This window comes from Mirounga angustirostris, unplaced genomic scaffold (genome assembly GCF_029215605.1).
Source record: "Mirounga angustirostris isolate CCGP_5_RB_7025 unplaced genomic scaffold, mMirAng1.0.hap1 SCAF_15, whole genome shotgun sequence".
NCBI lineage: Eukaryota > Metazoa > Chordata > Mammalia > Carnivora > Phocidae > Mirounga > Mirounga angustirostris.
The window spans coordinates 1321698-1334341 of record NW_026991723.1 but is presented as its reverse complement, the minus strand read 5'-3'; the positions used below and the strand labels follow the sequence as shown (position 1 = coordinate 1334341).

At 53.3% G+C, this 12644-nt stretch overlaps 1 protein-coding gene across 3 annotated transcripts in view; it reads right to left on the bottom strand.

The window, feature by feature from the left end:
• Positions 1-12644, bottom strand: part of PHF2 (PHD finger protein 2) — an 89827-nt gene that overhangs the window by 24078 nt on the left and 53105 nt on the right. For all 3 annotated transcript variants that reach the window (XM_064578968.1, XM_064578969.1, XM_064578970.1), the window contains 3 exons: positions 4581-4741; positions 2800-2941; positions 208-394 (listed from right to left, as the gene is read on the bottom strand). In XM_064578968.1, coding sequence (XP_064435038.1) covers positions 208-394; positions 2800-2941; positions 4581-4741 — 490 coding nt within the window. The remainder of the gene's footprint in view (positions 1-207; positions 395-2799; positions 2942-4580; positions 4742-12644) is intronic.

Genomic DNA, 12644 nt, shown 5'->3' with positions numbered 1-12644 from the left:
ACACTCCTCTCTCTGGGCATGCACACTGCTGAGCCCTGGGCTCCACTCCAGTGGGCCACGTCCAACTGCTTCATGAGCCTCCCCCTCCTCAGGAACATGTGACATGCACCCCACCCCTCTGCCTCCCGAGGGCCGGACACCACGTCCCTCCTGGAGAAGCCGGGCACCGGCCCCACGGGGCTCACGCACGGAGGCAGCTGTACCTACCTTGAGCACGTGATACCAGGCAGAGGCGCCGCCCGAGTCGATGTGGAAGTCGGTGTAGCTGTCCTTCACACAGATAAGGCAGTACTTGGTCACCTTGGGCTTGGCCAGCAGTGCGTCATCGGGCCAGCAGTTCTCCACCCACGACAGCTTCTTGACGATGTCAGGCGGTTCCACAAAACTGGACATCCTGGGGCAAACGCAGGGGGAGGGGCACCAGTGGCCCGACATCCGCCAGGCCACCCGACCGGGAAGGGGCTCTGAGATCGCGTCCCTCCTCGCGTGCCACGTCTCTCACCTATCTGTCCACCCCGGGGCCATGTGGCACCACCCCCATCCCACAGACAAGCAAACTAAGGTTCACGGGGGCAGAAGGAGCCCAGCTGCTGGGCGTCGCCACGCCAGGATCGAACACCGGTCTCTCACGGGGAACCGGGGACAGCCCTTCCCTGCAGAGCTGGAAGGGACTGTCCGGGCTGGCCCAGGAGGGTGCTGCCGGGCACGGTGCAGCAGGCGGCAAATGGCGCATCTCACACGCAGCCCAGGCGCTCCCAAGCATCGCTTGGAGAAAAGCAGCTGCTTTCCAGAGCGGACCACGGGGGCTGGTGGTCACCGTCAAGCCAGTGGACTCCTTTCCAAGGTGGACATGGAAAGGCAAAGGTGGCCTTTCCGATGAAATGTCACCATCCTGACTAAAACGCACGGGGCTGCATCACCATCGCGCAGGGACAACCCGGCGTCCTCGCTGCTGCAGGAGGGGCAGAGCCGCACGGCTCTGCACCAAAGTCCGTGCCCGCAGGACGAGACCGTCACGGCCCGCACGCCCAGCCCTGCCACTCCGACCTCAGCGACCTTCAACTCTCCGGCATGTCCCCAGCTGGTGTCCCTCCCTGTTCCCCAGCGCCCTCTCGACCAGCCCAGGCCCCTGGTGGCCCCAGACCCTCCACGGCCACAGGAGAGGGGCCCGGCCCTGCAGCCCCAGGGCCCTCTGCAAACCACACACCAGGGCTTCCCAACACGGCCACAAATGCCCTTCTTTCCCTGCTTGATGGCTCCTCGGGTGCAAAGCCAGCCCGTTCTCCTACCGCCAAGACCAGCTGCTCCCTGCATTCTCCCAGGGTGGAGGGGTGGTGTCCCAAGGCCCCCAGACACCTGGGGCCACCGTGGGTGATGTGCAGAGGTAACCATGTATGTCCACATAACAGACAGCAGGCACATCACTCTCCATCTGTCACAGCAGGTGCCTCTGGGGTCAGGGGACGTGTGAGTCACTGCAGGATCCCCGAGGCCACACACCCTGAGACCCCCACAGATGGCCTGTGGGGTCAGGCCCAGCCCTTGCAGCCCCAGCCAACATCCCCGGGGACAGACCACACTGATTACATGGAGGCCTCCCTCTGCCTCTCAGACGGTGTAGACCAGAGCCCCAGCTGCTCGACGGCCTGGCGGGAAGTGTGCGTGACCCCCGTGCTCCTCGGATCGGGCCTGAGGACACCAGAGGCACCACACATTTTCTGCCAGCAAAGGGGGGGCCCCGAGAAGCCCAAGGGGAAACCCCAAGCCAAAGCACCCACTCCCCCCAGCTCCGCCACCCCGCGGCTCTCTGTGAAGACCCCAGGCTGCTCAGCAGACCAAGCTGATGGCGACATTCCCGAGTGTGCACTCTGTACGAAAGCAACACGCCATCACAACCCGCCTGGGAGAACGTCCTTCTTGTGAACTCGCAGGAGGCGGCTTTCTCCCGATACCGTAACCCATCCTATTTCCCTTTGTGTCTTTGCTGTCAGGAAGCTCACACAGGACCCAGCATCCAGGTCCAACATCCTGTCGGGGCTCCTGGAACAGCTCTGTACTCTCTGTCTCCATGAGGCTTCCAGAAACTCTTTTTCCTACCCGCCCTTCTGCACACGAGCTATTTGGCTATGTGCTGAGCTTTTCAGAAGTAGGCAAGATGGAAAGCCTCCAAAAGTGAAACCACGCTTAAACTAGACCATTGTCAACAACTCAGGCCCTACGGTGCATGAGGGGCCAGCCGGAGAGCAGCAGGGATTTGACAGAGGGGCAGGAAAGGTGGGGCCGTGGTCCCGGGAGAGCAGGGGCACAGGGGCTGGGGGCAGGGCCAGCCTCCGACGACACAGAAGCCTGGACTTAGGCGGTCCCCAGACAGCCACGGTGCATCATCCACAGCGCATCTGCCGGCCCCTCCGCCCTGAGAAGAGCAGCAAGCTGGGCAGGCCTGGCACACGGAGCTCAGGCTGAGAAGGGGCAGGGCGGGGGGGAGAGCAGGCGCACAGCACGACCCTGTGGTGCTAAAGGTGTGAATTCGAGAGTGCGCCTGGGATGTGTGCAGGCACGTGGGCCAGCAGGTATGGATGTGTGCGTGTAGAGGGACGTGTGGGAGCGTGTGCACCGTGCGTGGGTGTGAGCTCTTTCTGGGGAGTGGGATGGGGGCCGGCTGGAGGGGGAGTCGGCGTTTTGCTGCTTATCTTCTGCTTGAATTTGTCTCAATGCGTAAGAAGAGAACCCGCAAGCTAACACCGCGGGCGGCTCGCAGGCAGCTGGCGGGTGGCGGCCCCGGGGCTGGCGGGCGCTCACCTGGTGTCGGAGAACTCAAGGCTGGTGAGGTTGAGAACCCGCTTGCGGTTGGTACTGTAGTAGTAATCCACAAACTCCTTCAGCTTCATCTTGCAGTCCTTCTGCTTGGCGACGTCTGTCACATCCACGCTCCGCTCTGGGCCTACGGGCAGGGCAGGGGGCAGTGAGTGGGGCAGGAGGTGCCAGGGAGGCCGCCAAGCAGGGCTGGACCTGGAGGCTCGGGCTCTGACGTCCACCGTGCGTGCCCGCTCCCTCGGCCATGGCGAGGGTCCTGGGGCACGGGAGGCCGCTGACATGCTAGGGCGTCAGCTAGGGTGGCCATGAAGGCGAATGAAAACACAGGACGCAGGCACCCTTGAACTTCAGACAAGCAAACGACAAATATGTTGGTAGTCTAAGCACAACCCAAATGATGCTTGGGACATGCTTATGTTTTAAAATTTTTAAAAATCAAAAAACTCCTACATTTCTAAGGCACCAGCTTATTCTGAAAATGGATAAGTTAAAGGAAAAACATTTTTCTTGCATTTTCTGTAGTTGATGAGGAAAAGATCAGGGTAAGAATCGCTGGTGACAGGAGGTTCCAGATAACCAAGGACCTGGCGAGGGCAAGCGTGCCCCATCTGACTCATAAGTAGCAGTGGGAGAAAGACGCACAGAACTCACGGCCTCGTCCTTCCCGACGGTCCGCCGGGGCCGTGCAGACCCCAGCTGTGGACACAGAGACGCTGAGGCGGGTGGCCAGGCTCCGGGGCCCTCAGATGGGAGTGCCACCACCCGCACCCCCGAAGGAGTCCCGCTGTCCACCCGACTGCAAATCTGAGCGTCTGCCCAGGCGGTGCGGGAACCACTGGGGACACAGGAGCAAGTTACGGGACACACTGGGGGCCACATACCCCATGTGGGACGTTCTAGGACCAACAACCCCAGTCCTCCAACAACCTCGGGAGAGAGGAGAGGCCGACGGGCCTAAACACCAAATTCGGTGTGTGATTCACATGGCCCGCCCGGAAGGCACGTGCCGGGCCCCTGGGGTAACTGAGGCAGGGCTCTGGTGTGAACAATCAGCTGCCAAGCACAGGCTCGGCCTTGATGGTGTTCTCACGTCGTCTGTCAGAGCCATCGGCAGGAAGACACTGGCTCCCAGGTGGGCAGTGCCTGGCAGGCAGGCCCTAGAGTCCAGCTGTCAGTCCAGGGGTGCGGCCTGGCCCAGACACTGGTCGCTTCGCTCTCCCTGCCACGGGGGCCCCGGGCATTCTCAGGGTCTTCCCTCCTCCTGCACTGGCCACCCAGCCATCCCCATGAACGCCCCGAGCCCCAGCCATCATGAGGGCCCCAGAGCTGGGGCCATCACTGCTGGGGGGAGACGGCCTCACAGGCGATGCCCAAGCACACACAGGCACTGCCCTCCACCCGGAGCTGCCCCGACAAGGGCGTCCACAGTGCTGGAAGTGGCCAGTGGACACGAGGCAGGCTGGGCAGGACAGCATCAGCTGGAACTGGAGGGATCCAGAGAGGAAGGGTCCCGGGGCAGACAAGGGAGGCCGGGCCCCAGGCTGGCCCGGGAGGGGCCGAGGGGGACACAGCACAAACCTCAGAGGAAGGGGCCCCTCACAGCCGGCAGAATGAAAGGGTCCCCAAGACAGCCCCCATTTTGCAGCCAGAATAACTGAGGCGGGGTGGCCAGGGTCACATGCCATTTAGTGGGACAGGGGGTCTAATTCCTGAAGGGAGCACGTGGTATGGAGACCAGCCGAGCCTTCGGCGAGCAGGCCACTCACCCACATAGTTCTCGACGTCGCTGACATAGAAGGTGGGGGCCGGGACCGCCAGGCCCAGCCCATCTTTCTTGGGGACGAGAATGGGCTCAGCGAAGCCGTGCTCCTCCATGTAGCCCAGCGTGAGCTGGCTGCCCGGCACGCGGACCACCACGTCTTCCGCGCTGTGGAAAAAGTGGGGGTGGGGGGTCATGCCGGCCAGCGCCCCCACCCTGTAGCTCTGGAATAGGCCTGGCTATGGCCTCGGGACCAGGGACACGCAGCCCCAGCTCCTGCCACACGCCTCCCACATCCTGGGAGGAGGGCTTGCCCACGCCCCGCCCCCCACATGCCCGGGGCTCCCGGGGCAGCCACAGGGCACAGACAGGGACCTCAAGGTCCAGGAGGCCCAGGATGGGGACACCCCGAAACCAGCCCTCCCACCATGGCAGAGAAAGGCACAAGTGTGAGCAAGCTCTCTCCCCCTCCTCCCCTGCTCTACCTGCCCACCCTCCACTCCACGGGACTCCTCCCTAGTGCTCGATATCACACCCTGCATTGGGCTGGGGTCGGGCCTGAGGACACGGCAGAGGGAGACAAACCCCTCTTCAGGGAGAACCCACCCCCGAGACAAGCTGAGCACAGGCCCCAGGGGCAGCTGTGGGCTGGGCCCTGCCGGGGGGGCCAGGGTCCTTGGGGACCCAGCTGGAACAGCACCGGTGGTGACACTGGAGACAGACTGTCATCAGAGGGGCAGGCAAGGCTGTAAGCCCACAGCTGAGAGCAGAGCTGGGGCTGGGGGGTGGTGGCAGGAGTCCGCGTCAGAGCAGCCCGTCCAGGCCTGCAGGGGCAGCAGGGAGAGGCACAGGCCCTGGAGTGGGGAGAATGTGGCCAGGGTGAGCAGGGGCGAGATGCCAGGCGGCTGGGGGCCTGTCTGCCTGCTAGAGGGCTTCTGCCTCAAGCCAAGAGCACGGGGAGCCACGGGACAGCATGCACAGGGCGACCACAGCTGGAGGTCAGTCCGGTTGCTGTGCGGACGGACAGGGGCCTGCAGCAGGAGCAGGGGGGGCACCACGACTGTGGAGGAGGAGGCTCGGCATGTGCTGCCCGGGCCAGGGGGCGGCAGTGAGGGCGAGTGTGAAGAACGGGGGGTGGCCGCGTGACCCAGGGGCCGGGGCCATGGTCTGAGAGCTGGAGGAAAGCAGGCGTGTGCAGGGGGCAGCCCAGAGCTGAGCTGCATAGATGTGGGCTGAGGCAAGTGTCAGACTTGCCAAGAGAGGCACCGGTGGGACAGACAGGTCTGGAGCTCAGAGGACCAGAGGCTGCAGAAGGAGGCTGAGCACGGGGCAGTCCGGGAGGCCAGGAGGGCGGACGTGAACTCTGAGGGCAGAGAGACAGCAGGGACCAAACTCCCAGGGAGAGCGGTCAGCAGGAGAGGAGGCCAGGCAGACGGAGGTGTCACAGCTCCAAGGAGAAGGGGCTGCAGGGCCACGGTTCGCCAAGAGGCCAGGGAAGGCAAGGATCGAGGCGACCCCCTGGGGCTGGAGCGCGGGGTGACAGAGCATTGGGCGCAGACCAGGCATAAGTGGCACGTGAGCCAGGAGGAGGAGTGCGGTGAGCAGCGGCTGGGGCAGCCGCAGGGCCATGGGGCCAGGGCAGAGTCAGCTGTGGGAGGCGCCGGACAAACCCGAATCCCCTGGCCTCACACAGCCCCACGCATCAGGTAAGGACCCAGCAAAGGCAAACACAGAACGGTCCTGCGGGGGTTGGCTGCCGTGGGAAACCACGCGCTCTGAAGGCCCCGCCTGACGGGCACAGGCGGACCACGGGCGCACCGGCAGACCCACCTGCCAGAGCGCAGGTCCCAGCACTGAGGACAATGAACAACTGGGAAAGGGAGTTTCAGACAAACACTGAACACATTCACGAGGTAACGGGGAGGATGGGGCAGAGGGCAGGGAGGGAGGAAAACAGCGTGGGCAGCGTGGACGAGGCATGAACAGAAATTCTAGACACGAAAAACATCATTTCTGAAAAATTTTAAAAACTCAACGATGCATTCAGTGGTAGCTGCCTGAAAATAATGGTGAATTTGATGAAATATTTGAAAAATAATATAGAGAATGGGGAAGAAGTGCCATTAAAATGAAAATAGAACATTTTTCAGAACTGAGGTAAGATATGATTCCTCAAATTAAAAGAACTGACTGAGTCCTGAGTAGAATTAATAAAAACCAAATGCACATCTGGGAGCATTATAGCATATCTATGGTACATCAAGGACAAGGGGACAATCTTAACGTTTTCAGAGAAAAAAACAGATTTTTTGTCAAGCCAAACCAACCAAAACACCAGCCACTAGACTGACAATAGACATCTCATGAGCAACGAGAGATGCCAAATGACAATAGAATACTATACTCAAAGAATTCAAGGAAAATAACTTTTACTCTCGAATTTTAGATCCATTTTAGAGAAATTAGAATCATTCAAGAGTAAGAATGAAACGAAAACATTTTCAAAAACAGACTATTTCTATAGGCCTTTACCAAACCACTAAAGGATAGTAATTCAACAAGAGGGAAATCGAATCTAGAAGAAAGAAATGGGACTTGAGAAATAATGAAAAATTGTGCTGTGGATTTCACACAATCCCGATCAAAATACCCGCAGACTTCTCTGCAGAGACTGACAAGCTGAACTGGGAGTGCTGAATGGAAGCGCAAGGCACCCAGATGACCAAAACAATCTTTTTAAGAGAAGAACAAAGTTGAGGACACTTACCAATTTCAAAATTCACTCCAAAGCTACAGTAATCAAGACTGTGTGGTGCTGGCATGAGAAGAGAGAAGAGACACACGGATCAGTGGGGCAGAAGCAAGCGTCCAGAAATAAACCCAAACATCTACGGTCAACTGCTTCGCATCAAGAGTGCCAAGACAACTCAATGGAGAAAAAATAGTCATTTCAACAAATGGCACATGGGAGAACTGGATGTCCACATGCAAAAGAATGAAGCGGGAGCCCTACCTCACATCACATACACAAATGAATTCAAAATGAGTTGAAGACCTAAACATAAAAGCTAGAACCATAAAGACGTTCAGAAGAAAACACAGGCATAAATCTTCATGACCTTGAATTTGGCAATGGTTTCTCAGAAGCCAAAACCATAAGCAACAACAACAAAATAAATTAGACCCCATCAAAATTATAAACATTTGGTTTCAAGGGACACCATCAAGAAAGTGGAAAGGCAACCCACAGAATGGGAGAAAGTATCTGGTAAGTGACAAGTATCCAGAATATGTAAAGAACTGTTACAACTCAACAATAAAAAGATAACCAATTAATTGGACAGGGTTACAGTAACTTAGAGTTGACTTCTGGTTTCGACTTCAACACGTAAAGAGCTTGGAAATGGTCACTCCTGTCCTCACAAGAAAAAAGGCTGAACAAACTGAAAATCAACAAATTTTCTTAGACTCACAGAGAATTAGGGTTATAGGGCAAACAGCCACCCCCGAAATCTGGGGCGACAGGCAAATACAGAAAATCATAACCAAGATAACCTTACCTGAGGCAGAAGCTGCTGGAGGTGGTCAGTGGGAGGAATACTTAAATGGTAATTTTTTACAAAGTGCACAGGTTGAGTGCGAACTAGCTTCAGAGGTAAGAACTCATGGGGGCTCCGTCTCAGAGGAGACCCAGACTTTCATGGGTTTTACCTCAGGATGTCCTGGTGAAGATGTGCTCCTACTTCAGGTAGGGTTGGGGGGAAGCGACTATGTTTCTCCTCCATAACAAAAGTCTACCTTCCAAGAGAACTGACTTAACCAGGCCCTCATCTGACAGGGGGAAGGGCCAGTGGCCACCTCCAGCCCCCACTGGCTTCCTGTCTCAGGAAAGTAGAGAAAAAGCAAAGGCCAAGAAATGCTTCCAAAGGTAACAGCCCAGAGCCTCAGGCCCACTGAAGCACTGAGGTTTACTATTCAATTATAGAACACTTCCCCTCCCCAAACCATATAACAGATAACAGTTGAGCATAATTCAGAGAGCTGCAAGACAGATTCCATTTAAGAAGTTGTTGTTAAGGGGTGCCTGGGTGGCTCAGTCGGTTAAGCCACTGCCTTCGGCTCAGGTCATGGTCCCAGGGTCCTGGGATCGAGTCCCGCATCAGGCTCCCTGCTCAGCGGAGAGCCTGCTTCTCCCTCTCCCTCTGCCTACCTGTGTTCTCTCTCTATCTCTCTGTCAAATAAATAAATAAAATCTTAAAAAAAAAAAAAGAAGTTGTTGTTAGGGAAGCCCAAAGAAAGCAGGGAGGAGGGAAAAACAAGGTAACTACGGGAAAGTGATGTGTCTGGCACCTACAGCTACAGTGGACACAGCCTAGTCCCTAGTCAGGTCAACATGAAACCTCACTCTAAGTGCATAAGTACCTCAGTTCATTTGACTTGATACATCACGTCCAGCTTTCAACAAAAAAATCACAAGGCACGCTAAAAGGCAAGAAATCCATAGTATAAAGAAACAAAGCAAATCACCCCGCACCTGTCAGAATGGCTAAAATCAAAAAGACAAGAAATAACAGGTGTTGGTGAGGATGTGGAGAAACGGGAACACTCGTGCACTGCTGGTGGGAATGCAAACTGGTGCAGCCACTCTGGAGAACAGTATGGGGGTTCCTTAAAAAATAAGAAATAGAGATACCATATGATCCAGTAATCCCACTACTGGGTATTCACCAAAAGACAATGAAAACACTAATTCAAAAAGATGCACCCCTATGTTTATAACAACATTACTCACAATAGCCCAGAGTTGGAAGCAGTCCAAGTGTCCATCCATACATGAATGGATATAGAAGATGTGGTGTACATACACAATGGAATATACTCAGCCATTAAAAAGAATGAAATCTTGGGCACCCAAGTGGCTCAGTTGTTAAGCGTCTGCCATCGGCTCAGGTCATGCTCCCAGAGTCCTGGGATCGAGCCCTGCATTGAGCTCCCTGCTCCACGGGAAGCCTGCTTCTCCCTCTCCCACTCCCTCTGCTTGTGTTCTCTCTCTCGCTGTCTCTCTGTCAAATAAATAAAATCTTAAAAAAAAAAAAAATGAAATCTTGCCATTTGCAATGACATAGATGGAGCTAGAGAGCATTATGCTAAGTGAAATAAGTCAAAGAAAGACAACTACCATATGATTTCACTCATATGTGGAATTTTAAAAAAACAAATGAACATAGGGAGGAAAAAGATGCGAGGCAAATCAAGAAACAGACTCTTCACTACAGAGAATACACTGATGGTCACAAGAGGGGAGGTGAGTGGGGGGATGGGGGAAATAGGGGAGGGGGCTCAAGAGTACACTCATCCTGATGAGCACTGAAGTGATGTATAGAATTGTTGAATCACGGGGTGCCTGGGTGCCTCAGTCCGCTAAGCACCCAACTCTTCGTTTTGGCTCAGGTCATGATCTCTGGGTCATGAGATCAAGCCCCAAGTCCAGCTCCGGGCTCAGCACAGAGTCTGCTTGAAATTCTCTCTCTCTCCCTCTGCCTCCCCCTCTGCCCCTCCCCCTGCCCATGTGCTCACTCACTCTCTCAAATAAATAAAATCTTCTAAAAAAATTGTTGAATCACTATCTTGTACACCTGAAACTAACATAATATTACACTATATGTTAATTATACTACAATTAAAAAATAAATAAAAAGTTTAAAAATATCAGAACACAGCTCAGATATAGCACAGAATTTGGAATTATCAGACAGGAAATTTTTTAAAACTGGGGCACCTGGGTGGCTCAGTTGGTTGGGCATCTGCCTTCAGCTCAGGTCATGATCCCAGGGTCCTGGGATCGAGCCCCATGTCAGTCTCCCTGCTCAGTGAGGAGCCTGCTTCTCCCTCTTCTGCCCCTCCCCACCGCTCACGCATGTGTGCGCTCTCTCTGTCTCTCAAATAAACAAAATCTTTAAAAAATAAAATAAAATAAAACTTTTAAAAAATTATGATTAAGGGGCGCCTGGGTGGCTCAGTATTTAAGCGTCTGCCTTCGGCTCAGGTCAGACCAAGCTCTGCATCAGGCTCCCTGCTCGGCGGGAAGCCTGCTTCTCCCTCTCCCATTCCCCCTGCTTGTGTTCCCTCTCTCACTGTGTCTGTCAAATAAATAAATAAAATCTTTTTAAAAAATTATGATTAATATGTTAGGAGTGCTAGTGGAAAAAGTGGACAACATGCAAGAATGGAAGGGAAATGTAAGTAGAGAAGTGGACGCTCTAAGAACCAAAAGTAAATGATAAAAATAATTGAAAACTGTAACAGAAATGAAGAATGCCTTTGATGGACATGGCTAAGAAAAGAATCAGTGAGCTAGAAGTTAAGTCAATAAAATCCACTCAACCTGAAACGCAAAGAGAAAAAAAGAATGAAAAAAGCAGGGAATAGGATATCCAAGAAGTGGAGAACAACTGCAGAAAGAGTAACATATGAATGTTGGGAATCCCAGAAAGAAAAGAAAGAGAGAGAGGAGAAGAAATGTTTGAAGCAATAATGACTGAGAATTGTCTAAAAATAATGGCAGACGTGGAACCACAGATCCAGAAAACTCAAACAACACCAAGCAGGATAAGACCCCAAACTGTTCGTAGGCATGTCATAATCAAACTGCAAAAAATGAAAGACAGTATCTTGAAAAAGGCCACATGAGCAAGATCTACTTCTGCCATAACAGCGTGAAGAGCTCCACTGACCCACACCCCGGCGAAACTGGTAAAAATTATTTTTGAAAAACATTCAAAACCTCTGGAAATGATTCTAAGAGCAAACAGCAAATGAAGAAACATCTAGTAGAGAAAATCTACAAAAACTTGGTAGGAAAGGCAAGAGTGTGTGACCACTCCTCTCTTCACCTCCCTGGCTTGGTGAGGAGACTCCCCTCTGGAAGGCTGCAGCCAAGGACACAGGAATGCTGCCTGGGAGGGCTCCCCAGCTTCCAGGCAGAGGGATTTCCTCCTGGAGGAACAGGACGGCAGCCTTTCTCATCCAGCCCCAGCTGTCTATGGCTGATTCTAAGTGTTGGGTGAGGGCAGCCAAGACATGGGGGCTCCCTTCTTCCACCTGGCCCACAGGTACTGAACCCGTACCCTGAATGTGGCACCCTGAGAACAGTGGGGCCCTGGTCACCCCCTGCCCAGCCTCTTCTACTCAACAGTCGACTAGAAGTCCTAGCCAGAGCAATTACGTAAGAAAAAAAAAGTAACACAGATTGGAAGGGAAGAAAGAACATGACCTATTTGCAGATGACATGATCCTGTATATAGAAAGATGTAAGGAATTACTACAAAGCTATTAGAACTAATAAACTAGCTCATCAAATTTGCAGGATACAAGATAATATTCAAAAATATACTGTATTTCAGTACAGTAGCAATGAAATAAGAAAACAGTTTCATTTAAAACACATCAAGAAGAATAAATTTAGGAATAAATTTAACAAAAGAAGTACAAAACTTATACTCTGAAAACTATAAAACACTGTTGATGGAAATTTAAAAGATCTCAATAAATGGCAAAATATCCATGTCCATGGGTTAGAAGACTGAGCATTTTTCAGATGGCAATACTCTGACTCTCCTGCTCTACAGATTCACCATAATCCTTATCAGCTGACTTCTCTGCAGACTCAACAAGCTGAATCTAAAATTTGTATGGAATTGCAACAGACCCAGAATGCCAAAATGATCTTTAAAAAGAAAAACAAAGTTGGAGGACTCAACACTTCTTCATTTCAAAACATACTGCAAAGTACAGCAATCCAGACAGTGTGAGACTGGCCTAAGGGTAAACAGAGATTAGTGGTGCAGAACTGAGTGTCCAGAAATAAATGCATATACTTATAGCTAAGGGCCAAGGCAATTTAATAGAAAAAGAACTTTTTTTTTTTTTAAGATTTTATTTATTTATTTGACAGAGAGAGACACAGCGAGGGAGGGAACACAAGCAGGGGGAGTGGGAGAGGGAGAGGCAAGCTCTCCGCTCAGCAGGAGCCCAATGCAGGGCTCAATTCCAGGATCTGGGATCATGACCT